Genomic DNA, 27,785 nt, shown 5'->3' on the forward strand with positions numbered 1-27,785 from the left:
GGAGTTAGGGCTTGAACTGGTCGAACCTTTGCGAGACCAGCCTTGCAGATCCCGACGGCCTCCTATGGCGGATGAGAAGAAAGATGAATGGGTAGGAGATCCTATCAAAATCTTGCTCGAAGAAGCCCTCGAGCGACAACAGAACGCGATGATGGACAGTTTTGCCCAAATCCTTCAGCGGCTACCCAGAAGCGACGCATCGGCTTCCAACAGCTACTCTGGAAATGCCACGCCCTTTAAGGTACAAGTTAATTTTCAAATCTCCATATTTGAGGGTAAAATAGACACAGATGCTGTAGATAAATGGTTAAATCTGCTGGAGGGTTATTTTTCTATTCATGAATTTTCAAGTCGGGAAAAGATTGTTTTCGCTCTTCTCAAAGCAACCCCCCACGTCAAGGACTGGTGGGAAACCTACTGTGAGCAGAAGGATGAAAATAATGGCTCACTATTTTCAGCTGCACCCACCTGGAATTCATTCCGGGATGCCATCAAGGAGCAGTACTACCCTGTCGGAAGCTATGAGGATGAATACATAAAATGGACCACGTTGCGGCAGGGAAGGGACAAAGATGTGTCGGAGTTCACCAATCTTTTCCATACCCTTCGCACAAAGCTGGGTATCAAGGATATGGAGCAGAATTTGATACTCAAATACCACAGCTGCCTGCACAAGTACATCCAGGAAGAAATACAATTCCTGAACATCTCCTCACTTGGCACAGCGTATCGATATGCCGTCAAGGTCGAGCAGAAGTTTAAACAAAAGAAGTGAGACTTTGGATCTGCGAATCTGAAGCAAGGGAAGGGTGCCCCTAAAATACAAAACAAAGGACAAAGCCAAGGCGGGGCAACCCAAGATAACCCACCAAAGCTGCAGGCAAAGAACAACACTGCGAAGACGAAAAAGGACACAGGAAAATGGTGTTAGTTCCATAAGAGCTCCACTCACAACACCAGTGAGTGTCGAGCCAAGCAGTCACTAGTGGCTGAACTAAAGGTTCCAGAATCAGATGCATGTTCCGACTCTGAGTCAGAACCCGACAAGGGGGATGAAAAAGGGAAGCAGATCATTGACGCGGATCCCAATGCCACTGTTGCTACCGCAAAGATCCAGAAAAATGAACCCGAAGATCCAGAAGAGGAGGAGCGTCTCTTCCACTCCCAGATGTGGGTAAAGGGCTCCCCACTACAGTTCATTGTCGATAGCGGGAGCCAAAAGAACCTCATTTCGGCAGAGGTCATGAAGCGGTTGGGCTTGCTGACCACAACACATCCACAACCATACACCATCGGGTGGCTTCACCAAGGACGGGATCTTCGTGTGAGCCAGCAGTGTCGCCTTCCGTACAACATCAAGCCCTTCACAGATGAGGTATTGTGTGACATTTCTCCCTTGAAGTTTGTGATGTATTATTAGGACAACCATACTTGTGGAAGCGACATGTTGTGTATGAATCAAGGCCCCGTGCTGTTATTGTTACATTGGGAAATAAGTTGTACAGGATACCAGAGGTAGCACCGCCTACCGCCATCTCTTTGATTACTGCAAAACAATGCAGTAAGCTCATTTCCAAGACTGGGAAATTTGTTTTCCTGATGATACGCCCGCAAGGAAAGAATAAGATAGTAGCCATGGCCTCCAGAAAAGACCCCTCCACATGACAACTACAGATGGATAATGTCGTGAAGGAGTACGAGGACATCTTCACCTCCCCCGCAGGGGTTCCTCTACACTGTCAAGTCAAGCACTCCATCGATCTGACCCCAGGTGCGCCGCTACCCAATGGACCAATTTATCGGCGCTCCGTTCTGGAGAACAATGAAATCAAGAGGCAAATTCAGGAGCTGTTGCAGAAAGGTCACATCCGTCCGAGTTCATCACCTTGTGGGAGCCCGATCGTGTTGGTACAGAAGAAGGATGGGACTTGGAGACTCTGTATTGACTATCGGGCGCTGAACAAGATCACTGTCCGTAATAGGTACCCGATCCCGCGAATTGATGACCTCTTGGACCAACTAAAGGGGGAAAAATATTTCAGCAAGATCGATCTGAAGTCAGGATATCACCAGGTACCAATCGAACCCTCTGATGTGTGGAAGATTGCCTTCAAAGCCAAGGAGGGCCTCTTCGAATGGTTGGTTATGCCTTTTGGATTGACGAATGCTCCTGCAACCTTCATGAGGCTAATGGATGACATCTTGTGGCCATTCACCAACTCATTTGTAGTGGTATACTTGGATGACATTCTGATCTTCAGCCAGAGTTGGGAAGAGCACCTCCACCACATTCGACAGGTTCTTCAAACACTGCGGCAACACAAGCTATGTGCCAATTTGGAGAAATGCATTTTTGGCATGACCCAGGTTTAGTATCTGGGATACATTATTGATGAACAGGGGGTGCATGTAGATCCGGCCAAGATCCAAGTCATTCGAGATTGGCCATTCCAACCACTCTAACGGAGCTCCGCAGCTTTCTAGGTCTTGCCAACTTCTACCGCAGGTTCGTGTTGGGGTTTTCTCATATCACTTGGCCCTTGAGTCAAGTCACCAAGGGAGGAGCGAAAGAGAAATTCTTCTAGTCTGCATCTCAACAGAAGGCATTTAGAGAGTTGAAAGATCGCCTCTACACAGCACCGGTGCTCGCGTTACTAGATTTACAACAACCATTTGAGGTCGAGACAGATGCCTCTGACTATGCTATTGGGGCAGTCCTTACTCAACACGGGCATCCAGTGGCATATCACAGTGAAACACTTTCAGACACAGTCCGGAAGTATCCCACTTATGATAAAGAGATGTATTCGATTGTGCAGGACTGCCGACAATGGAAGCATTACATTTTGGGGAAGAAAACGGTCATCCACATAGACCACCGACCCCTGCAGTTCATACAGACCCAAGGGAAATCACAGAATGATCGCCATCAGAAGTGGTCTACATATCTGCAACAGTTCCATTTGAATATCAAGTATAAGAAGGGCAGCACCAATAATGTTGCAGATTTCCTCAGTCGACCACCAATCATGGCTTTAACCACCGTGCTCAACTCTTGTGGGCACGAGACTTCTTATTGGCCACTTCTCTACAAAAGCGACCCAGAATTTGGCCACACATACCAGACACTCTTGGGGGGTCGGCATGTTCCAGATTTTCATCTCCAAGATGCCCTGTTATTCCACCTGGGTCACCTTTGTGTTCCTTCAAGCGAGTGTGCCAAGATGATTTGGGAAGCACACTACAGTCAGGCTGCTGGGCATTTCGGGGTCGAGAAAACGGTGGCAGTACTGCAAAAGTATTTCTATTGGCCAAATCTTCAACAAGATGTCGGGAAATACATCAGATCATGTACTTCTTGTGCCATTGCCAAACCAACCATCAAGAAGCAAGGCCTCTATACCTCGCTGCCTACCCCTAGTCGACCTTGGGAATCCATCTCCATGCATTACATGTCAGGGCTTCCTTCCACTAAGCATGGAAATGATTGTGTTTTTGTGGTCGTCGACAGGTTCTCGAAGATGGCCATTATGGCAGCCTGCAAGAAGAATATCACAGCAGAAGCCACTGCTAAACTCTTCTTTGAACGAGTTTGGGTGCACTTTGGGATCCCACAGTCTATCATCTCAGATCGGGATAGTCGGTTCCTCAGTACATTTTCGTCCAGTCTCTGGTCAATGCTGGACACCAAACTCACTAAGTCCACAGCCTTCCATCCTCAAACTGATGGCCAGACAGAGGTTGTCAATCGGATGATTGTACACATTCTGCGCATGTACAACTCAAAGCATCCACGCACATGGGACGAGAGCCTCCCCTATGTTCAGCACAGCTACAACCGAGCTCTTCATAGCTCGACGGGCCACAGCCCTTTTCAGGTGGGCCTGGGATTCCAGCCACTATGCCCCATTGATGTGGCCATGCCACTTGCAGCTACTCACACAGATTCAGCTCATGTCCAGTCTGAAACAGATAAGGCAACCAGCTTCATTGAGCACATCCAACATATTCGCCAGCAGGTCCATGACATTCTGGAAAAATCAAATGCCAAGTACAAGCAGCGACATGATCAACATCGGGTGCCACACAAGTTTCAAGTGGGCGACAAAGTCTGGTTGCATTTGCAAAAGGAACGCCTTACTGGAGCCTATCGGAAACTGAGACCACTCCGATATGGTCCTTACACCATTATTAAGGCTATGGGAGACAATTCATTTGAGCTCAACATTCCCCCATTCCTTGGCCTACACCTAGTGTTCAATGTGGACCACCTTCGGCCATACTTTCCACCATTGCTAGACACATCCGACATTGCAGAACAGCTCACACCCACAGAATTAAATGCAGATTGCATGGAACAAGCTGCAACTGATAGGATCATGGACACACAGGTCAAGAACACTCGCCAACAGAATATCCAACTGTATCGAGTTGTCAAAGCAGGCCAACTCCTTCACCCGGGCAAGTGGTTCACCAGGGACCAAGTTCAGCAAAAGTTTCCTCATCTCATGGAGGAACTCAACGCAATGGGGACCATTGCTTCCTAAGGGGGGAGGAATGATCCAGGTGGATCTTGGTGGCCACCTGCCAAGTCCACCTGGACCCCCACCATTGTTTCTCTCAGCATTTTCAGTTTTCTTAATTGTAGCACAACTTACTATTTTTAGCAGTTTTTCGGGTCCTGAACTTCTGGAGCCGTTTTGAGGCCCTAAACGACGTTTTTTAGGAAATCTACCGCCAACGATTTTTCTGATAAAAATCGGCTTTTCCGTCATAGTCCTAGGAGAGATCTTTCCAACGGGCTATCATGCACATCAAACGAAGATAATACGACCAATTCACGACCCCGGGAAGTTGGCTGTCCAACTCACCTTAAAACGGGGCCCACAATTTGGCGTTTCATCTTCTAGGGTTAGGTTTTGGAATGTGAAGGGTTTTCCATTGTGTCTCAATAATAAATAGGCCTTCGAGCCTCATTGTAAAGATAGTTCGGAACAGTTCAGAGGCATGTAGCCGACACATCTCTTCTTAGAGATAAGCTACCATCGCCCTAGCTGGGTTATTTCTATTTCTATTTGTAAGCATATTTCAGTATTTTCCATTAATGAAATGAAGTATTATTTCCGCTGCATATCTGTCTTTATGGTGATCTCTATATTTTATTGCGTTCCTATTTAAATCCGGATCACTTCATATGGTTGATAAGGCTAGGATCACTACTAGTGAGGATAAGATCATCAAAATAAAGAACAAGAATGATAAGAGACTTGCCCACTTTCTTGGTGTAGACAATATTGTCAGAATGACACCTAGAAAAGCCAGATTCTAAAAGAAAGCTATCCATTTTGGTACACCAAGCCCGAGGAGCTTGCTTGAGACCATAAAGGGATTTCTTAAGCCGACATACAAGGCCACAGTCTGTTTGTATAAAGCCAATAGGTTGTTCCATATAGATTTCTTCATGCAAGTCCCCATGCAAGAAGGCAGATTTAACATCCATCTTATGGACTTCCCTTTTGAAAGAGGCAACAAGGGAAAGAACAAGGCGGATAGAGTTCATTTTGGCAACAGGGGAGAATGTTTCAGTATAGTCAATGCGTTCAACTTGTGAAAAACCCTTAGCAACGAGACGAGCTTTATGTTTATCAACTTTCCCATCTGGTCCATACTTGGTTTTGTAAACCCATTTGCATCTAACAAGTTTTTTGTCTCTTTGGTAGGGGAAAAAGAACCCATGTATCATTTGCCAATAATGAACGATATTCTTCATTCATAGTTGTGTCCCAATCTAGATGGCCTTAAGCTTCTGCAAAGGTGTCAGGATCATAATTTGCTGAAGCTTGAGCCAGTAAAGAAGAGGCTCTATTGAACTGAGAACATGTACGTCACTGATCTGTAGGATCACTGGCAAGATCACCTGCTACATCCCGAGTAGCACAGACCCATTTTGGAAGCTGAGGAGCTGAAGGATGATCCTAAGAAGGTGGGGGAGGATTGTCATCCTCGATTTCATCATCTGAAGAAGAAATATTTTCAAAAGTAGAAAAGATAGAGAGAGGTGGCACATCTGCCGAACTAGGCTCATAGGCCGATATATTTTCAGCAAACTTTACATCTCTTATAATGATAACATTTTTGGACTTAAGTGGAATAAGTCTATATCCTTTGACATCTTCAGAATATCCAACAAAAATACATTTTTCACTCTTAGGTTCTAAACCTTTATGTTTTTCATCTGGAATATGGGCCCATCCTTCACTTCCAAAAACACGAAAGTGACTTACATTTGGTTTAATTGAGCTCCATGCTTCTTCTGGAGTGATATTCTTTAAAACCTTAGTAGGAGTGTGATTTATTATGTAATTTGCATAGTTAATTGCTTCTACCCAAAAATTAAGACTAAGTCCTTTAGATTGAAGCATACAATTAGCCATTTCCTTTAAGGTGTGATTCTTCCTTTCAGCTACACCATTTTGTTGTGGAGTATATGGAACAGTATGTTGCATTTGAATTCCATTCTCAGTGCAAAAGTTGATGAATTTGTTGTTAACATATTCTCCGCCATTATCAGATCTTAGCTTAAGAATGTGATGTCCAGATTGTTTTGAACAAAGGCCTTAAAGGCCAAGAACATGTTAAATACTTCACTCTTGAGTTTTAAGAAGTATACCCAAGTGCGTCTGGAGAAATCATCAATGAAAGTTAAGAAATACTTGTTGCCAGAGAATGAAACAACTGGAAGTGGACCACATAAATCACTATGCACAAGCTGTAAAGGGGTTGAGGCGTGCCCAGAGGCACGTTTTTCAAAACTATCCCGATGATGTTTTCCGAGTACACATCCGAAATAAACACCATCTCTGCAAGATACCATTGGAAGACCTGTCACCATATTTTCTTTACATAGATTCTGAAGGGAGCAATAGTTTAAGTGACCAAATTGCTCATGCCAAAGTTTTCTCACTTCATCGTTATGAGCAACAAATACCGAGGGAAGATTTGATGACCCAAAGTTGTTAAACTTATACAACCTTGTAGAATCATCAGCAATGCCAGTAGCTGAAATTTGTCTAGGATCTCTTAGGTCCTTAATTACAACATTGTGAGGTGAAAATTCAACGATTTTATCTTCACTTGAATGAGTTATCTGATATACAGATAGAAGGTTGTAGGATAAGGTTGGAACACATAATACATCATCAAATTGACCATTGTCTATATGAATAGTTCCAGTCCCTACAACACTAAGAGATCTGTTATCACCAACATATATATTTTTGGTGTTACAATCATTTAAAGAAGAAAACATGGCTTTGTTTTTTGGCCATGTGATAAGAAGCTCCAGAATCAATGAGCAGCTCATGAGAATGAGAAGAAGAAGATACATTTAGTGCATAGCCAGACCGAGATGCTTGACAACCACATGTAGAAAGTGCTATTCCTGAAGATGAAGTTTAAGTTGAAGAGTGCTCCAAATGGATGTTATGCTTCTTCATTACTGCTTCCAAGGCTTCCATCTTCCTAAATCATTTAGATTCTAAGTGGCCATCTCGAATACAAAAGTGGCAATGTCTATCAGTCTTCTTCTGTTTTTTTTCATTTGCCTTATCATTTTGTTGAAATGATTTTTCATTTTGAGACTGGAATTGCTTAGGACCCTTGTTTGGTTTAGGACCATTCCTTTTAGGATACGACTTCTTAGGATTCTTTGAATTTGGTTGCTGCTAAGTGGCTAAGGGTTTCTTATAAGAGTTTCCAAAATTAAGAAGACCAAGATGTAAGAGTTTTTCTTGTTCTCTTATTAAAGAATCACAAAAGGAATCAAAGGAAGGGGACTTGTAGGCTTGTCCTTGAGAAATGAAGGCTTCTCTTGTAGAATGGAAGGTGGAAACAAACACAGAGTAGGTTGGTCCCAACTTAGTAAGAATGGAATAGATAAGGTTACTATCTTCTTTCTTAACCTTAACACCTTCCAAGAGAAGTCTAAGGGTTCAATGTAAGCAACTCATTTTCGAGTTGATGGGCTCTAAATTCATTTTTAATTCCAAAAACTTTAGTGATCTGTTTCATTGCTTCATCAGGAGTTTCAAGTTCTGCAATATGGAATCTAAGATTTGGAGAAATAGACATCCTTATCAACCCACGTGCTTGATCTTGCCTATTTTCCCATTTAGCTGCCTTATCTTCATCTTTCGGTTTGGTTTCTTGGCCTGAGGCTATTCTGTAAAGACCTTTACTTCTAAGTAAATCCACAATGTAGGACCACCATTGGAAGTAGTTGGTGCTGTTAAGAATAACTTGGCATGGATTTTCCATTCTAACAAAAACTAAAGCTATAGACGCTGAAACTAAGTGTTTCAATGGAAAGATCTCAAAAAATTAGGCTGATTAAAAAAAAACGGCTATGAAAACGGCTTATGGATGAAGAAGTTATGGCTTTTTGAAGAAAAGTTGTTGAAGATGCCGATGAAGTGCGAAAATGTGCGGAAATGAATGATAATGTTATGTTAAAAAAAAATTTGCCCCCTTTCCAAGCTTAATCTAATAAAGTAGCTTTGGACCAAGAAGGATTTGAACTCAAGACCTCTATTTTCATAAAGTAGCTTTGGACCAAGTGAGTTAGATTAAAAGGTTAGTAATTTTTGGAAAAGAGGAAGGCTTTTTTTTTTTTTAGAGTAACTGAAGCTTTGGGCTATGTGCTTACCTGAGAAAACTATTTTCTCCCTACAAAACAAAAAACACAAAACCCAACACGGACATACAAAAAAAAACAACCTTATGGCTTGAAGTTAGCTTTAGCCGGAAACTAAATATTTTCTTCAATGTTTCTGATTTTCCGAGATCACACTAAAGCGCGGCAAAAAAGAGCATGAGAAAAATCTTTCCTCTTTGTTTCTGATTTTCCCAGATCGCACAGAGTTGTGGGGCAAAGATCATACGCAAAAATTAAAGGTATAGATCCAGTAATAAAAAAAACAAAGAGCTAAATAAACCGAAATAAACAGAGAGAAAATAACTAGAAACTGCAAATAAACATTGTATACCTCCAGATCTTAGAAATGACGTAACTAGTGCTACCAGAAACCTTTTCGCTTGAAACGAAAGGGGTTCCTCACTGGAAGAATTGCTCCTAACACAATAGAGCAGTCCTCTCGGCCCAAAAGTAGTCAGAAACAATAGATCTAGGAAACGGCAGTCGGATGCAGTTCTACCGGCTTCAGATTTGGATCACCAACGGATGCGGCCCTCAAATAGCTTTGATACCATGTAGGAATTTACAGGGTAAGTTTCTTAGACAGTATACAGAACACTAAAGGACACCACTCACAAACAGATCACAAATCAATACACTAGTATTGTTGACGTGGTTAAAACCCTCAAAGAGGGAAACAATCCATGGCCTGAGCCAACGCGGCCACTTCAAGCAATTTATTAATAAAAGAATGAAAAATTTACATAAGCTTCTCTCATGAACGATTACCCTACAAATGACCCTCCATGCTCTTTAAATAGAGATCATGGACTAATCGGGTGTTAAACCATGGATCAAGTGTCGGTAATACCGAGGAGAGAATGAACCGTCAGATCACTACATATCGTGACCGTCAGATTGTAAGTTACAAAAGTACATAGTAAAGAAACACACTTTACCTAACTCTACACTAGACCAATTTATACTTAACTATTTCCTACGTGTCGGAATATCCTAACATAAATACATATTTAACCTTGCTCCTAACGGGGTAAATAATTCTAGCTTTTTGAGTGATTGCTTTACACCTCTGCACTTGAGAAGGGATATGAAGTGAGTGTTAATTAGAAGTGGAATTAATTAGTCTGGACTATTTATGCCACTGTCCGAAGCTGGTCGATAGCATACCCCAGGAACACCCATACGTTGAAATTATGACCTGAACCCGAGGGCATTCCTGGCATACCTGTGGTTAGTAGCATACCCTGACCTCCCACACAGACAAAGTGACAACTGCGGCCACCAAGGTAACAAACATAGTTCAAGCAAAGGCCTAGGTATATGATATTGGAAATAAAGGTACTGCTCTATTTGACCCTACCGATATTTACCATACTCAGGACCAGGCCCCTTCGTATTCGCTCAATTCCACCATAGCGGTAGGGAAGATTGCACTGTTCACCTGGCCGACCGCTTTCCTTCAAAGTAGGCGAGTAGAGGATAGCCAAAAAGTCCAGAAAGTCACTCGTACTCAAAGTCCAACCACCCGCACGCCTATTTTAGAGCGGAGTTTTGAGCTAGTGGTTAGAGCTTTTTGTGAGAGTGAAAATGAGCGGAGGTAGCGGGGCCGCTCTCAATGGTGGGAGAGGAAGCACCTAGTTTAGATTATGCCGGTTCTTTTTAGGAATCTTATTAGTTTATTTCTCTACACCCCGCACTCCCGTATTTTCGCAACCCGAGCAACTTGTGTGCTTTCACAATCAACGAACTTCAACTACACAAGTCGATTGATAAAATAAAGGGGGGAGAGGGAGCAGCTCGTTGATTTACGGAATGATCCGTGCTATGGGCAGATTGAAATTGCATAACGCATAGAAAGTTTTCACATACAATACCAGCATATAAGCTACCGCCCGGCATCTTTTCTTTTCCTGCCCGCGCCAACCAGCTCTCGCCAACCAACCAGCCCACCAGAAGCAAGCCGTGTCTAGCCAGCAACTGTGCCTTCCTTCCCAGCATCTCCGTCTGGCCAGCAAGCAGGATCTAGTGGTTAGAGATTTTTCAGAGCGAAAATGAGCGGAGGAGTTAGCGGGGGCGAAACTTCTGCAAAAACGCCGGCAGATTTTCTCAAATCGATAAGAGGGCGCCCAATGGTCGTCAAACTCAACTCTGGCGTAGATTACAGAGGTTAAGCATATATACCACTTCCACCTTTAAATTATGCATATACCACCTTAAAGTTTTGTTTACATTGTTTGAGCAGGGATAGTTCAATTGCTACGGTTATTTGTTTTATAACGAACATTTGTGCTGTGATTATGAATATTTGTTTTGTAAGGTCAAAATCCTTCAAACCTAATGTATTTGCAGTTTATTTCAATAATGAGAATGATTAGGGTTTTTGATCGCTCAAGGTTTGTCGTTAGTCTGCTGGTGGTTACGAGTTCAGTTACATTGAATTTGCAAATTACGGATTTTAGGCGTTGGTGCCTAATAGCAGAGGTCTTTGTTGGACGTGAATTGATGCTTGAAATTTTTATGACACGCGTAACCCTAAATAGTCACCAATGCAGTGCCAAGCAATAAATATATATTTAACCTTGCTGCTAACAAGGTAAATAATTCTAGTTTTTTGGGTGATTGATTTACACCTCTGCACTTGAGAAGGGATATGAAGTGAGTTTGTTAATTAGAAGTGGAATTAATTTTCATAATAATTTTATGGTCGAAATAGCCAGCAACAGATTTTGCTGCGTAAGACATATGGTTCCAATAAATGTGTCAATTATGTAATTTGCATTGTAACATCAATGTTACTAGAATGTGATCAGGTTGAAGGGGGTAATCGATCGATTAGTTATAACTATTGTGGCAGGAAATGGTGCTGTGAGGGAGAATCCAGAAGTGTCGTCAGGATGGAAACCTACCTTATGCTATGTTTGTGGAGTAACATTCTGTAGATTATTCCTTGTCTGTGGTTCTTTATCTTATTATTTCTCATATATGTTCCAAAGTCACAAAATTTGGACTCAAGAACGATTGTAAAACTGAAGAGCAACTGAAGAGCAAGAGTTTCACTTGGACCTGGTAAATAATCAACGAAATTTGACCGAGTAAGGAAGAGTAAGATTTCTATGATGGGTTTTACAGGGCTATATCCAAGTATGGTTGATTGAAACAGGCTTTGTTGAGTTATGGTCAAACTCATAATATTATGGTGAGTTTCAGTTGCAAGTGAGTTAACAATGCACATCTCCTTAAAACCTTTTCGTAACTCCAACACTTGAACACTTTATTTTGGGTTGTCCTCAAGTCGACAAGGCACACTTGCACATTAGCTTGAGTCCTGCTAATGTGCATGGGTTGAAGACATAATCTTACATGGATAATTCAACTTCCATAGTTGATAAAAGAAGGTCGCTTTGGTGGCTGTGAGTTGTGTGTTGTGAGTTTTCTATTCTATGCTGCTGCAATTTTGAGCTTAAGGTTAGATAATTTTGAGTATCCCTGGTTTCAAAGAGACATATGGTCTCCCCTAGTCAGAAAGGCGCGTTTTGATGGAAGAACTTCGGTTTGTGAGACCTTAGCACATCATCTTTCCTGGAATGCAATCAGTCATCAGGCTTAGAGGCCGATTTGGAAATAAATTTAGAGGACAGTTTCAGATTTGTGTTTATTTCAACAAGTAGTGTTCATATTTCTAATTTCTGATTTTTATATCCAAATAAAATTTCATATTCTGTCGTGCCCTTCTTTTGGAAATATTGTTATTTTTCTAGGATCTCTATTTGGGGATATTATAGTGGTATTTGAGTTGCAAGACTTGGCAGCCTGTTTGGGTTAACTGTATGCATGAAGAGGGTGGTCATTGATGAACTATGGTTGTCATTGATGTCAAGCCAAGCAACACGAGAGGATGCCCCACCTTTGTTGACCAATATGACATTGAAAATCATGGTTTCTTGCGTCAAGGCCACCCTTGTTGGATTCTCCTCATCATGCTGATTCTGATGGTATATGGCACATCACAAGGATCCTCATGGTTTGAGAGATATACTTGTTCAAATATGAAAGCCCCATCTCATGGTCAATAGTCCCAATCTAGTTGATGATGTGGCAACTTTCATTTGGCTAAGATAATAAGGCTTTTCACTAAGAATTACATTAATTTTCTTATGTTCATGGAGGGTTTCAAATTTATTTTAAATTAAAAGCACGTGAGGGTTTTTTGGCTCTAAGAATTTGAATTTCAAAATTCAAATAACCCTCCAAGTCAACCTCATCACAAAGGGGTTTTGGCTCCATCATCTTCAAAATTAAAAAAAATTGTTTCCTCCAAACCTCAACTCGACTGCCTCTCATGAAAGCCCATCAAATCTATATAAATGCACTCATTTTCTCTCCAAAGAGCAAATCAAGAAATTCATTTGACTTTGAAATTGTCTGCGGCCGGTGTTGAAAATTGACAGCTCAGGGATGAATTTCCTTAGATAAAATTTTCATTTCTGACAATTCTGGAGTGACTTTCTAAAATTAGAAAGTCATATCTAACATTTCAAACATGACTTTCCAAAAATAGCAAATCACCCTGCATAAATTGGTAATCAAGTATAGATGTTGGAAAATCACTTAACTTATCATTAATCAATCTTAATAGTTCAATTTTTGAGTTAATTATCAATATTATCATTACCTTTATTATTATCCTTATGATACTATGACATTATTATTATTAAAAGGAACTTCAAGTCACCTTACCTTCATCACTTAATCACTTCATACCTCTATGTCTCACATAGCACATCATAACTCTCTCTCTCTCTTAATGGATACGTTTCACTCTCATTAAGTCTTGTCATAAAAGATTCTCTTACACTTTCACTAATGCAAACATTACTCTCTCTTACGCACTCAGTAAGACATGGCATATTCCTCTTACTAACAATAAAAGCATGTCATAAAAGATTCCTCTTACGCCTCCTTAATGGCACGAGTTACAAAGGCATGCATACCTCCTTAATGACATGAGTTACAAAGGCATATTTACCTCCTTAATGGCATGAGTTACAAAGGCATGTATACCTTGCTAAATGGCATATGTAACCCCTACTCAAGGCATGTGTATTGCTCCTTCTTGTTAAGTTTAGGTATGTTCTATGCTTAGAGAAATTTATTTCAATTTTCACAGTTAGCTCAATATCTTTTCCGGATTAGCAATCACATGAGCATTAAAGTAAACTGCAGATAGAACATAAACATAAATCGCAGAAGAAAAACCAAGACAAGAGGACACAAGATGTGGCACTAGCAGGGACAAACGCCAATGTGGGGAAACCCTTGATAAATTTCTTTATATGTTCTTCAATAGTTCAACAGAGAGAGAGAGATAGTACATTTACAACAGAAATCAACAATTTGACTTATCTAGATAAGAGCATAGATCATCTCTAAGAAGATGATACATGAGATCAATTGAAGACATGCTACTTCAACTGATTCTCCAAGGTGACTCCTTCACCTATCATCGTGCTGCATCTCGTCATCATGTTGCACCTCACCGTGTTGCACCATGTTGCACCCATCATCACAATGCTGCATCTTATCATGCTTCATCAATCATGACAGTACCCATCACTGTACTGCATCATGTACCCTCATGTGCCATTGTTGCACCTTGTTTTGCCACGATGTGCTTGCTACACCTTGCTTACCATACTGCTGTCCCAATTGCTATTGCAACACCATGTCTTGCTACTGTCCCAATTGCTATTGCAACACTATGTCTTGCTACTATCCCAATGCTTACTGCTGTCCATGTGCCTTTGCTGCCATGTCACAGCTGTCCCATGTATCTATACAACACTATGTACCTTGTTGTCCCATATATCTTGACAACACTATGTACCTTGCTGTCCCATGTATCTTGACAACACTATGTACCTTGCTATCCCATATATCTTGACAACACTATATACCTTGTTGTCCACAGAAAGAATACCAAAAGGACATCGCTCACAACCAGATCTCAAATCAATACACCAGTATTTTGACGTGGTTAAAACCCTCAGAGTGCAAGGAGGGAAACAGTCCACGGCCTGTCCCAACGTGGGTACTACAGGCAATTTATTAATCAAAGAATGAAAATTTACATAAGCTTCTCTCATGCACGGATTACCCGAACAATGACCCTCCATGCGCTTTAAATAGAACTCATGGACCAATCGGGTGTCAAGCCACGGATCAAGTGTCGGTAATACCGAGGTGAGAGTGAACCGTCGGATCACTACATATCATGACCGTCGGATTGTAAGTTACAAAATGTACAACGGTAAAGAAACACACTTTACCTAACTCTAACCTAACTCTATACTAGACCAAGTTGAACTTAACTATATCCTATGTAAACATAAAGCTCGTCTCGTTGCTAAGGGTTTTTCACAGGTCGAAGGCATTGACTACACTGAAACCTTCTCCCCTGTTGCCAAAATGAACTCTATCCGCCTTGTTCTTTCCCTTGCTGCCTCTTTAAAATGGGAAGTCCATCAGATGGATGTTAAATCTGCCTTCTTGCATGGGGACTTGCAGGAAGAAATCTATATGGAACAACCCATTGGCTTCATACAAACAGACTCCAGCCTTGTTTGTCGACTTAAGAAATTCCTTTATGGCCTCAAGCAAGCTCCTCGGGCTTGGTATGCCAAAATGGATAGCTTTCTTTTAGAATCTGGCTTTTCTAGGTGTCATTCTGACAATACTGTCTATACCAAGAAAGTGGGCAACTCTCTTATCATCCTTGTTCTTTATGTTGATGATCTTATTCTTACTGGTAGTGATCCCAACCTTATAAACCATGTGAAGTCCAGCCTTAAAAGGAAATTTGAAATGACAGACTTAGGACACTTACACTATTTTCTTGGTCTTCAAGTCTTGCAATCCCAAGAGGGTATTTTCCTTTCCCAGTCCAAGTATGCTTGTGATATTCTTCGTCATTTTCACATGGAAGACTGTAAGCCAGCCCCTTCTCCCTTTCAGTCTGGAGTCAAACTTTCAGTCTCTTGTACTTCTCCTGAAGTTGATGCTACCTTATACCGTCAACTTGTCGGAAAACTCTTATATTTAACCCATACTCGTCCTGATCTTTCCTTTGCTGTTGGCCTTGTTGCTCGTTTTATGCAAAACCCCCGTGAAAGTCATTGGAAAGCAGCTAAAAGAATACTTCGTTATGTTCGAGGTACAGTACAGTTTGGGATTCATTACAGTGCCAAAGCAGCTCCTCTGTTAGTTGGTTTCACTGATTCTGATTGGGTTGGTGACCCTGATGATCGGAAGTCTACTGCCGGTTATGTCTTCACTCTTGGTTCAGGACCTATTACATGGGCTTGTAAGAAACAGGCCGCCATTTCTCTTTCGTCAGCAGAAGCAGAGTATCGTGGTGCCGTGGAAGCTAGTAAGGAAGCCTTGTGGCTTCGTCAGATCCTATCAGAGTTTGGCTTTGAGCAGCAGCATCCAACCACACTTTGGTGTGATAATCAAAGTGCCATTCAGCTATGCAAAGATCCAGTCCAGCATCAGCGCAGCAAACACATTGAACTACACATGCACTTCATCAGAAAGCTCATTCATGACCATGTTCTTGAAGTGCAATATTGTCTTCACAAAGTCTCTCACAGAGGCGAAGTTCACTAAACTTTGATATATGCTTGGAGTTCAGGAAGTTGTCACTAAGGGGGGATAGGCTCTAGTGCCTCCTTCCTTCTCCTATTGTGTCATATTTGTAAATCCTTCAATCCTATCCCAAGTTGTTCTTAAGGGGGGATGTTAGGATATTCCGACACATAGGATATAGTTAAGTTCAACTTGGTCTAGTATAGAGTTAGGTAAAGTGTGTTTCTTTACCGTTGTACATTTTGTAACTTACAATCCGACGGTCATGATATGTAGTGATCCGACGGTTCACTCTCACCTCGGTATTACCGACACTTGATCCGTGGCTTGACACCCGATTGGTCCATGAGTTCTATTTAAAGCGCATGGAGGGTCATTGTTCGGGTAATCCGTGCATGAGAGAAGCTTATGTAAATTTTCATTCTTTGATTAATAAATTGCCTGTAGTACCCACGTTGGGACAGGCCATGGACTGTTTCCCTCCTTGCACTCTAAGGGTTTTAACCACGTCAAAATACTGGTGTATTGATTTGAGATCTGGTTGTGAGCGGTGTCCTTTTGGTATTCTTTCTGTGGAACTTACCCTGTAAATTCCTACAATTAGCACTGTTGTACTAGTTGCCTTCTTGTCCCATACATCTAACTATCAGTCCACAAACAACCCTCAATTTGCTGCATGCTACTGCTAATTTTTGCCTAGGGTTCTGTGCATGTACTTGACTGGTTAGGGTACACCAACAAGCCTAACGTACAGGGAGAATACCCCTGTTTGCCTCACTGTCCTTAGAGATGACTGCGGCCTAGTTAGGAGGTCCTTTCTCTCCCAACAGTTGTTGTAATAGTCCCTTACTGCGTCCCTATAAACATAGATATACAACCCAATATCATGCATAAAACAATCATGAAACTCACCACTAGTCTGCGGCCTAATTTGCACGGTAAATTTCAAACTTGAGAGAGAGAGAGTTGGAGAGACTTGAAGAATGTTGTGAGAGAGACTTGGAGAGTAAGAGCAGAACTTGAAGGTTGATTCAGTGTTCGCATCAGCTGCTGCTACCAGTGATCTTCATGCTACAACTTGTTCAAATTTGGGTGAACTTACTCATTCTCTTGATCTCTCATTGTACTTTGTATCTTTGCTAAAAAATTGGTATCTAATATAAAAAGAATTTGGTTGGCTTTTCCCCTTACGGGTTTTGCCCTAGTCATTGGACCTAAATTCTCTGTGTCTTATCTTGTTCTTGTCTCTCTACAATTGTGCATTTGGTTTATGTTCTATTTACAATTGCTTAACTAATATTGTAGTAAAAAGAAGTTTTGGAATAAGTAATTGTTACAACATAGAACATCATAATTTTAACAACCAACATAGTCTTGATCAAATCTTAAGGAGGGTCGAAGAAGGGTTATGGTTTACTATTATCTTGGATAAGGGTTTCATTGTCTTTTGTAGGTGTTATTTTCTGTGTATTCTCAAGGACCAGCGAAGGAACAAGTCAGGGAAAACTTTGAATGTGATCTGAAACATGCTTAATAACATTAAACCTGCGGACTTGTTGACCAATCTTCTGCATCCATGGTTGTTCTTTGGGAGACGTATTATTTAAGCACTCCTAGGCACTTGTCTCTTGTTTAAATACTTGTTGTTTGGCCTTCGTTTGGGAAGCATACTCATGTGTAGTGAAATCTTGAGATTTGGAAGTGATTTATTATAGTTTTGACCCTTGTATTAGGGCAACTCCCGAAGCAATACCTTAATTGTCTAGGGCTCAAATTCAAGGGCTATTTGTTGGCTAAAAGACATGATAAATATGTGTGTTTGAGCAAGTTGATTCTGTTAACACCCAGGTTGTTCCCTATGACTCCCAAGGGAATACGGCCGGGGTAACCACTAACCAATCTTTTAATCACTGTTTCTAGCCAAACAGTGATCAGAGAGGGCTCTCTCTTTATGATTTTGTATCTACAATGATAGTGTTTTAGGCTAGGTTTTGAGCACAGGTTATGTTTATGTTTTGGTTGATGAAACTCCTTTTAGATTTTAGTGATGTAGTTTTCAAAGAGGTTGAATATCATTGGGCAATGGAGTCTGTGGCTATGTGTATTTGAAACTTTGAGATGAAAGATGGAACTTACAGGGCCATTTGAGTGCTTAATAGAACAGATTTTTGATTAAATGACTGGAAACAGGTAACACAAACAGTGAAAGCATTTAAGAATTTTCACTTATTGTTTAAGTATTTCCAACAGACAGGTTTAAGAGAAAAAAGACAGATGTCTCAGGGGAAAAAATTGAATCCCTGGGAATGTCTATCACAGTAAAAGACACAGTTTCGAAATGCAGCAATTAAGAATTACAATTCTATCACTGTATCTGAGGAAAACATGTATAATAGCTCAGTTTGAGTTCAGGGTAATCATGGATTAAGTCCTGGAACTATTCTTTCACCTTGCTATCAAGTGTAAAACATTTAAACAACAAAAGAGAACAAAAGACTCGAAAACACATAACAAAGAGATTTGAGAATACTTATTGTTTTATGCAACACCCTGGAATCCTGTAACATTCATCATTCACCACCATACATCAAAGTATATCAAGCCTTGGAAATTCCATTCTTCCTTTTTATTACTCCTCTGAAAATATTACAGCAAGTGAGAGCTCTCAAAAGGAAATTACAACAACCCCTTCAGCGTCTGTGAAGGGTGTATATATACTTGCGGTGGTTTACAAAATATCTGAGTTCTGAGTTATCTCAGATTTAATATTCTTACCAACTACTTAAGATATTATGACCAAAATTTAATACAGCATTGATTACAGAGTACAGGCATTTTAATGCTCTGTCAGAAGATATTTTAGCCTTTGGGAACAGCTAAGTCGGTTGAGATATTCTGAGTAAATGCTGGAAGACCTGTCTTTACGGCTTGTACGCTGTATCCTGGACTTGTCACCTGTGATTGTGACTGCTGCTTGTGGTGAGTCAATGGTCCTGCTGAGTTGGCTCAGCCTCTGCCTCTTCCTTGTAGATATTGTTCCTCAAAATTGTGCCTGCGCATGTATGCTCATTTGCCTGGAGAATTAGCGCTACTGATTCTGGCCTGACAAAATTGTCTGTGTCAAATTCCTCCAGACATCCTGTGTGGGCAGTTGGTGTGCTAAGATTGCCCCTAGAGTTTCATCTGCTTCTGTGAATTTGAAGAAGTTAGGTGGTGTATCAAACAGATGCTCAATTTCATTCATGATGAAAAATAGGTTCTCCACCCTGTCATACATAGTCTGCCCTGTGGCTGGCCCTGCATCTGCTGAAGTGCTGGGCGGTTTTGCAATCTCTGCTCCTGCATGGGCATCAATTCTCTTATTGTAATTGTCTAGGGTGAGCAGTCTTCCTACACTGCTTAAAATGCTGGGGAGGCCTCTGTTCTGTAGTGCCACGAATTTTTCCAGGAATCTGTTGATCTCTGTCTGCATGTCCTGTGTCCTCCTCTCCAGTGTTCCAACCAGGTTCCTCAGAGTTATGACTCTTTTGGCTACAGCAATTGTTTCAGTTCTGTTGGTGATTCCCATGACAGCTAATTGAGAGCTAGTCTTATAGTTCAGAATATTGATCATCCTGGTAGCAGCTTCTGGCATGTGTCCAAGGCTTGCCCTGGCTCTCTGTATTTCTCTGTTTGCTTTGGTGATGAGCACCATTTGCTCATCCATGGTCTCAATATATTGCCACTGGTTGGAAATGGACCGCCCAATGTTGCTCCATAGCACTGCTTTCATTTGAGCTGTCACCTTTTCTAGTGCAAGCTCTTTCTCTAGTTCAGCAATTCTCCTCTTAAGAGCTCTTACCTCTCTCTCCTTGGCTGCCTCATTCTGTTTGCTCTTGTCAAACTTTTCATTTACCTTAGCCAAGGTTTTCTTAAGTTCATCCAGCTCTTTCATTTGAGATTCCATGGCTTGGATCTCAGCTTGCAGCTTTTGCATGTCTAAACTAGTAGCCTGTTCTGATGTTGTAGTTGGTGCTGTGACTTCTGTTTGCTGAGGAGGAGGAGTAGTTTTTGGAGGGACTTCCTCAAGATTTATTATCATAGGAGGAGGCTGGGAGGGTTGGCCCTCTTCTCTTTGCTTCAGTGCTTCTTGCAGTGCTGCCTTTGTAGCTTCAGTTTGTCCTAGCTGGTCTTGAATCCTAACCAGCTCTTTGTATAGGGATACCAGCAGATCTGTAGTATCCTTTTCTTGCCTTTGTTGGGCAACTTCATCTGTTTGTGGATGGATGGTGGCCGGGAGTTTGATTTTCTTTCTTAGGGCTGCCATGTCTGCATCCCTTATCTTCAGGAGTTCTTGGATGCCTTTGACATCTTTAGGATCATGCCCTATATCTATAATTACCTCTTCCAAGGACTTGATCCTATTGTCCTTGGCTTGTGATGATGCTCTTTCTAATTCCAGCTGAGAGGCTGTGTTGTCCAGGCTGCTCTTTAGTTTGTAGTTCTCCAATGTCTCATCTGCCAGGGAGGCATACACCATTTCACCAGTTTGTTTATGTAATTCAATCTTGTCCATAGGGTGTATGTCTTTGGCAAGAACCTCCATGTTGGTTCTTAGATAGTCTGAGGTGGACTGAGGATGCAGAGTTGTGGGCATGAAGTGGCTCATTATCATTTTGCCTTCGCTCACATCGAAAGCAGACATGAGTCTCTGCTGGTTGCTAGGAGCCAGGTTTAACAAGTGATTATACAACTGCACTTTTATGGGATCACTCCTCCTTTTGATGTCAATGAACTGCTGTTTTATACTTGACTGCCCTTCTCTATGTTGACCGGAGGAGCTGACCTCTCCTCCCATAGTCATGTCATGTCCACGCTGAGATGAGCTGGCCGAAACTTCTCCACTGGGTGGGCCCATGCCCATGGCTTGCCTTACTGCTATGTCCTCCTCTTGGGAGTCATTCAGTCTTTGTCTCTTCTCTCCTCGAATGAAGGATGAGGTCTGGGGGGTCTCTCTCTCCCTTTTCCTGGTCAAGTCCTCCTTCTGTGGTGTTTGGAGGACTGAGGTGTCAACATTGGTTTCTGTCCTGGGAGGCACCACTGTTTGAGGCTGCTGCTCAGTGGAGCTTGGTAGATCAGTCCCCTTTTCTTGCTGCAAGGGCTGCTGTTCACTAGACTGTGCCTCTTCTTGTTGCTGCCCCAGTTCTTGCTGTTCCATCTCCTCTTGCTGCTGCAGCAGTGTATCCACTTCTTCTTCTGTCAATGGAGGTGGCTGTTCCACCTGTTTCCCTTTATCTTTGCTTGCTGTCTGTGGTGTCTTTTCGGCACTTTGTTGCTGTGCTGCTGAGGATGTAGCAGCTGCTCCAATTTGCTTTCTGTAGGAGAGGGGCACCTGTCCATAAGTTTCCAAGTCAGCTTCTTTTTGCACATTCCTAGCTTCTTTCTCAAGTAATTCTTCATTAGTGACTTGTTCTACTAGTGTACCCTCTTCCCAATCTAGTGCATTGGCATACTTTTCAATTTCAGGTTGTCTTTTATGTGCATAGTTGCCCAATTTGTATCTAATCCTCCTGAGGGAAATAGAGTGATTGGGGTCATAGGGAATCCACTCAAAACTGGTCTGCAGTCTGAGGCCCTCCAGGATCCTGTCTGCCTCTGTCCACCCTTCCTTGCTTTTGTTATATAGGAAGGGACCTAGCTGTCTCCTTACCTTCAATTGTGACTTCTTGTTCTTGCTCTGAAAATTAAGGTAGTCTGAATTCCCAAACTGCCTGAAATATTCCAAGGCAAAAAGCCTCATGGGGACATACCTTGGCAACATAAATGGGTTCAATTCACAGCCATATATCCTAATGACTGTGTGATTCTGGTAGAAGTACCAATTGCCAATGTTGTAGACCTTATTCAAGTGGAGAATTCTCCTCATCTCATCGGTTAATCTAGGAGGAGGGGCACCTTGCAGCACTGTTAGGGCTGGATGAACAAACAAATCAATGAACTCGCAGTATGTATAGGGTGATACTGCAGTATGATGAAACAAGGGGGTCCAGAAAATAACTGATCTTGGACTTCCTTGGGCATTGAGCGGCCTCAAAGGAACAGAGAAGGTAGCTGGCTGGTTGAAAAGGAATAAATGGTATATATAGGAGGTATACCTGAAAAGTCTCTCCCTCCTCAAATTCATGAACTGGTCATGGATCTTCTCTGCTATGTAAGTTGCATAGTCATACTGCACAGCTGGAGGCTTACCAGGGGCAAATATAGACATCATTGCCATTATGCTGTCATCTACATCTTCCATCCCCTTGAATCCTAGGACATAGCCAATTAGATCCACCAACATTTTGCCCAACTCATTTAGGTATTGGTACCCAATAGGAGGGGTTCTGACTGTTTCAGAGCCTGGTGTGACAAACAGTTGGTTGATCTTGACAATCTGGTCATTGGACAGTCTGCTCCCTCTGTTTATCAGATTCTACATGGATAGAGGGGTCAATTTCTTGGCTGTATGGAAGTGCAACATCTGGTTTATACTCTCTGGAGTGATCTGGAACAGGACTAGGCCTGTGGGGCTAATGACTGCTCTTTGACTGGGGTCATAGCATTCCTGGCAGCTGTAAATGAGCTCTGGCATAGGATTGACTTGGGGAAGGTTGTATATGGGCAAATTTGACTCCCAAATCCCCAAGATATCTGCCCCACTCAGGTGCTGGGCTCTTAACTCATTCATCATTTGGACATTGTATTTGGTTCCCATGGGGAACCAGTCCATCATCTGGTAGTCCATGTCTCCCAGGGCTTTCCATGCCAATTCTTGGTGAGGAGCATTAAGGGGCTTAATGTTGAGAGCAATAGGGGTCTCCATAGCTTCTTGAAGGTGCAAGGATTGCAGTTTGAACAGGTAAAATGGTAGAAACACAGACTGTAAGTGGTCCTCTGTGGAAAACAGTTGATGTTTTGAGTTATCAAAGGGGAATTCACCAACTAGCAATTGAAATACTACTGGTGTTTTAGTGACAGAGCTTCTTTGTGGCCTAACTGAACTTGCTTGCAGCGGTTGAATGGTGTCTACCAGGAAATCTGCCGGGAAATGCAGAATTGCAATGTTTTTAGGTGAATTGCGGGTTTCTAAAGCTCTGCAGGTACTTGTTGGCCTTCACAATGACAATGGTGGATGAACAACAGGATTTTAACGGTGCAAATATCGTTTTTATGGTTGTACTATACCTCTGAGCAATTTCAAGCTTAATGCAGGTCGTATGGAGGGCGAAACGGTCTAAATACCTGTAATTCGATGAGCAGAGGTTGAAGCAAAGGTGCACAGTTGCTGCTTGAGGAGGTCGCCCGGGTTAATCGACTGGTTGGCGAAAATTAGAGTGCAAACGGTCATGCAGAGCGTCCAATAGCAGAAATAGTAAAAGTGGTAAAAAACACGGTAAATTTGGTTAATATGGGACATTTTACCAACTTGGCGCTTTTTTCTGCTGACGTCAGCATGACGTCATTGGTGGGTCATGGTGAGGTGACGTCAGCTGACGTCATCGGGCGACGTGGCAGTGGGTGACTGGTCCGAGGGGGCGGTGAGGTGGCAACAAAGTCAGCGGTGAGCTGGACGAATCACAGAGGCAGGTACGAGCAGTCAAAGACGTGGCGGCGGGTCAGCGACAGGTAGGTGGCAGTCAAGCCGCAGCGGTCACGGTTAAGGCCTTAACCGCCGCGGTTTCTCGGGGCGGTTTAGGTACGGCGCAGAAGCTGTCAGACTTGGCTCCGAGATGGGTGAGCGCCCGACACGTGGAGGAGGTGTGACATGCCGCAACGTCACCTTCTCGGGACTTAACGTGCGGCCATCGGATGCGCTCCGATATGGATGTGGACCGTCGGATCCGATAAGCTTGATCCGACGGCTGGCGGAGGAGTAAGGTGCACGTTCTATAAGGCGGGCGGAAACATTATAGTTTGTGGGTTTTTGTGGGTTTTTCAAATGTTTTTATTTAACACATTATGCGCTTGCATTTGGGAACGTGCCATAGGCGGGTACTTGGCCTTAGTAACTTTTGCAAAGGTTTTTATAGGCCAACGGGGTTTTGATAGGGGTTTATCCATGCAGAGGTGGTTTAGGGGGTCAATTAACTTGCAGCAAAGGGGAATGGGGTGGAATAGGTTCACCAAAGTGGCCAGATGCCATTATGGTCCCTTTTGAAAAATACACGGCTATTATGCCTAGGGGAGGGAATATACATAAGATTTGGGGTTTTATACACCTTAGTGTTAGTATTATTAGGGGTAGGGGTAAGATAGGGGAGCTTATATAGTAGAATTAGGAGTTAATATGAATGAAGGAGGGGAATTAGAAAGGGGGTGTTAGTGATGGACTAGAGAGGGAAAAAAGAAGTTAGTGATCCTCTTTGCTGTGAGTTCATGGAATTCACCACTTTGTTTGCTGATAGATTTATTGCCTTGGCAAGAGACCTATTGATACCTGTGTAATGGTGATCATATTCTTTCTGCAACCACAACTGCCTACCCAACTATTTTGCCTAGCATTTTTTGTTTCTTCTTGGAGGGGCACTTGGACTTGCAACCCTCAATTGCCTTTTCTTTTTCTTTGGCTTTTTCCTTTTCTCTCTATCTTCTTCTACCCTTATGTCTTCCAAGGTCCCAGATTAAACTTTTGGGAACCTTTGCTTCTCTACCTGAACTACTTGTCTGCCAAGATTAAGCTGTTTGGACAGACATCTTTCTCTATTCTACAACTCAAAATTGAAACATGGCATGATCCAGTTTAGACTGTTGAATCATCCACAAAACTTGAAATAAGGTCCTCAATATTTGGAATATTTCACACACCTCTGATTTCCTGGGAAATATGGGATCTTTGTAGTACCAAAGCAGAGCATATTTGGATTTTCTATAGTCAATCATGAAATATGAAACCTATTACTATAGGTATCCAACAGTGGCTCCACATGGGGATGGTTTTTCTTTTGAAAGACCAAGAACAGCAGGTCAGATTGCCTTATTCCTTGACTGCCCATCTTAATCTTTGAAATTTGCTGCATATAATCTGTCAAAATTGTGTGCCTTTTCTTGGAGAATCTCTGATTCTATTTGCCTGTTGCTGCTAGGTGCAGCACTTGAGAAAACCTCTTTTTACAATCTAAAATAGAAAGCATATGTAGGCCTGCATATATACAATGAACCTTTGGATCTCTGTCATAGTGAACAGTCAAAATAGTGCTTCAACATTCTGCCATTGACAGGACCTTCATCCAGTTCAGTTTCAGTCAAACTTTTTAGGAAGTAGGTGTTATTACCTTGTACTGCTTGTACAGCAAATGGTCCTTTCCACAAAGAGTCAAACTTCCCATGTTTTCCTTTCTCTTCTCTTCTTGCATCCCACTTTAAAACTTTGTCCCCTACATTGAAATCTTCTGCTTTAGTTCTTCTGTCAAAAGCCTTTTTCAGTTTCTCTTGTAGTATCTGCACTCTGCTGAAAACTTGTTCTCTGGTCTGCTGTAAACAGATTATCTGGTTAATCCTTCTTTGCATATCATTTGGCTCTGCTTGACTTTCTTGCAGGAGTTTCATAACCGGCACTCCTAGTGATGAAGGAAATCTAGCCTCTAATCCATAGACTAACTCATATGGGCTGGTCCCAATTGATCTTTTAGTGGTTAATCTGTCTGCCCATAAAGCATTTACTAGTTTCTTATGCCAGTTCTTTTTGTTCTCTTCCAGCACTTTCTTTATGATGTTTATCAAGATTTTGTTTGATGATTCAGCAAGACCATTTCCCTGAGGATAGTAAGCTGTAGAATGGCCTAAGGTAATGTGAAATTTATGGCAGAAGTTTACCATTTTCTTGGATTTGAAGGCAGCAGCATTGTCTGTTATTATCTTGTCCGGGCACCCAAATCTAGCCAGTATATTGTTTTCCAAGAATTGAATGATTACTGAATCATTTGCTTGTCTGCATGGGACAGCTTCAATCCACTTGGTGAAGTAGTCTGTTGCTGTCAAGATCCATCTGTGTTGTCCTGAAGATGAGGGATGAATTTCTCCAATGAAATCCAAGCCCCATTGTTGAAAAGGTCTCTCTGTTGCAATGGGCCTCAACGGAAGTGGCAGCAACTGTCTTTTGCCTTCAAACAGTTGGCACTTGTGGCATGATGTTGTGAATTTCTTCACATCAGAGAACATAGTGGGCCAGTAATAACCAGCCCTTAATATCTTGTCCACGGTGGACTTCCAGTACAAATGTCCACCACAGTCTCCAGCATGGAATTCTTGCATGATATTGTCAGTTTCATTCTCAATAAGACAGTGCAGCAAAATACCTTCATGGTTTTTCCAGAGTAGATTCTCATCCATCACACAAAATTTAGATGTTTTCATTTTTAGGAACCTAGACTTAGTTCTGGACAGTCCTGGGGGAGCACACAGGTTTTGTAACACATAACAGATATCAGAGTACCAAGGAGATTGTTCAAAGGCTACATTGATCTTTGGAGTCGCCAGCTCTGTTTCACTGTCCAGTTGGTTGATATCTAAGGCTTGGAAATTTGCTTCTGTCATTAACTTGGCCAAACCTTGCCCTTTTATCAGCTTTGTAGGCTTTATTTCAATGTCAAATTCAAGTATGTTTGCAATCCATTTTCCTCTTCTACCCTCTAGGTTTTCTTGGGTTAGAATGTCTTTGACAATAGGACTGGGTACATAAGCCACAACATGGGAGTAAAGGATATAAATCCTAAAATCTTTGATAGCTTTGATTAAGGCGTAGGCTTGTTTTTCCATTATTTGGTACTTTAGAGGAGCATCTCTAAGAGCTCTGCTGAAAAAAGCAATGGGCTTTTCATTCCCTTGGTCATATTTCTGTAATAATACAGCAGCAATAGTATGCTGGGAGGCAAAAGAAAAAATAATAAAGTCTCTGTCAAACTGAGGATTAGTTAACACTGGGGTTTGAGTCAAGGCCAATTTTATACTTTCAAAGGCTTGCTTTGCTTCAACAGTCCATTTGACCTTTGAATCCTTCTTTAACATGTTGTTTAGTAATCTAATTAACTCTGCTAAATTTGGGATAAACCTTCTTAAAAAGTTGATTTTTCCTAAGAATCCTTGCAGCTCCTTGACATTCCTTGGGTGAGGCAATTGTAGGATAGCTTGTATCCTATCTGGATCAATTCTTATGCCATCTTTCGAAATGATGTGTCCCAAAAGTTTCCCTTCTTCCAAACCAAATAATGACTTCTTGGGGTTTAAGGAAATGCCATATTTTCTGCATGTTATGAAGATTTGTCTTAAATGTTTCAAGTGTTCTTGGTCCGATTTTGAAAAGGGTGTAAGATCATCTAAGTAAATGACCAAGAAATCATGAATTTCTTTTGCAAAAGCAATGTCCATTGCTCTTTGAAACGTTGCCCCTGCATTTTTCAATCCAAAGGGC

General features: G+C 41.9%; 1 protein-coding gene across 2 annotated transcripts in view; it reads left to right on the plus strand.

Moving 5' to 3' along the window:
• Positions 1–10,464: 10,464 nt before the first annotated feature.
• The window catches only part of LOC149256785 (uncharacterized), a 117,627-nt gene continuing 100,306 nt past the window's right edge, over positions 10,465–27,785 (plus strand). For both annotated transcript variants that reach the window (XM_089457505.1, XM_089457506.1), the window contains exon 1: positions 10,465–10,879. In XM_089457505.1, coding sequence (XP_089313631.1) covers positions 10,765–10,879 — 115 coding nt within the window. In that variant the 5' untranslated portion in view covers positions 10,465–10,764. The remainder of the gene's footprint in view (positions 10,880–27,785) is intronic.

This window comes from Pinus tabuliformis, chromosome 7 (assembly GCF_031772625.1).
Source record: "Pinus tabuliformis cultivar Carrire ecotype Pingquan chromosome 7, CPIR1, whole genome shotgun sequence".
NCBI classification, from domain to species: Eukaryota; Viridiplantae; Streptophyta; class Pinopsida; order Pinales; family Pinaceae; genus Pinus; species Pinus tabuliformis.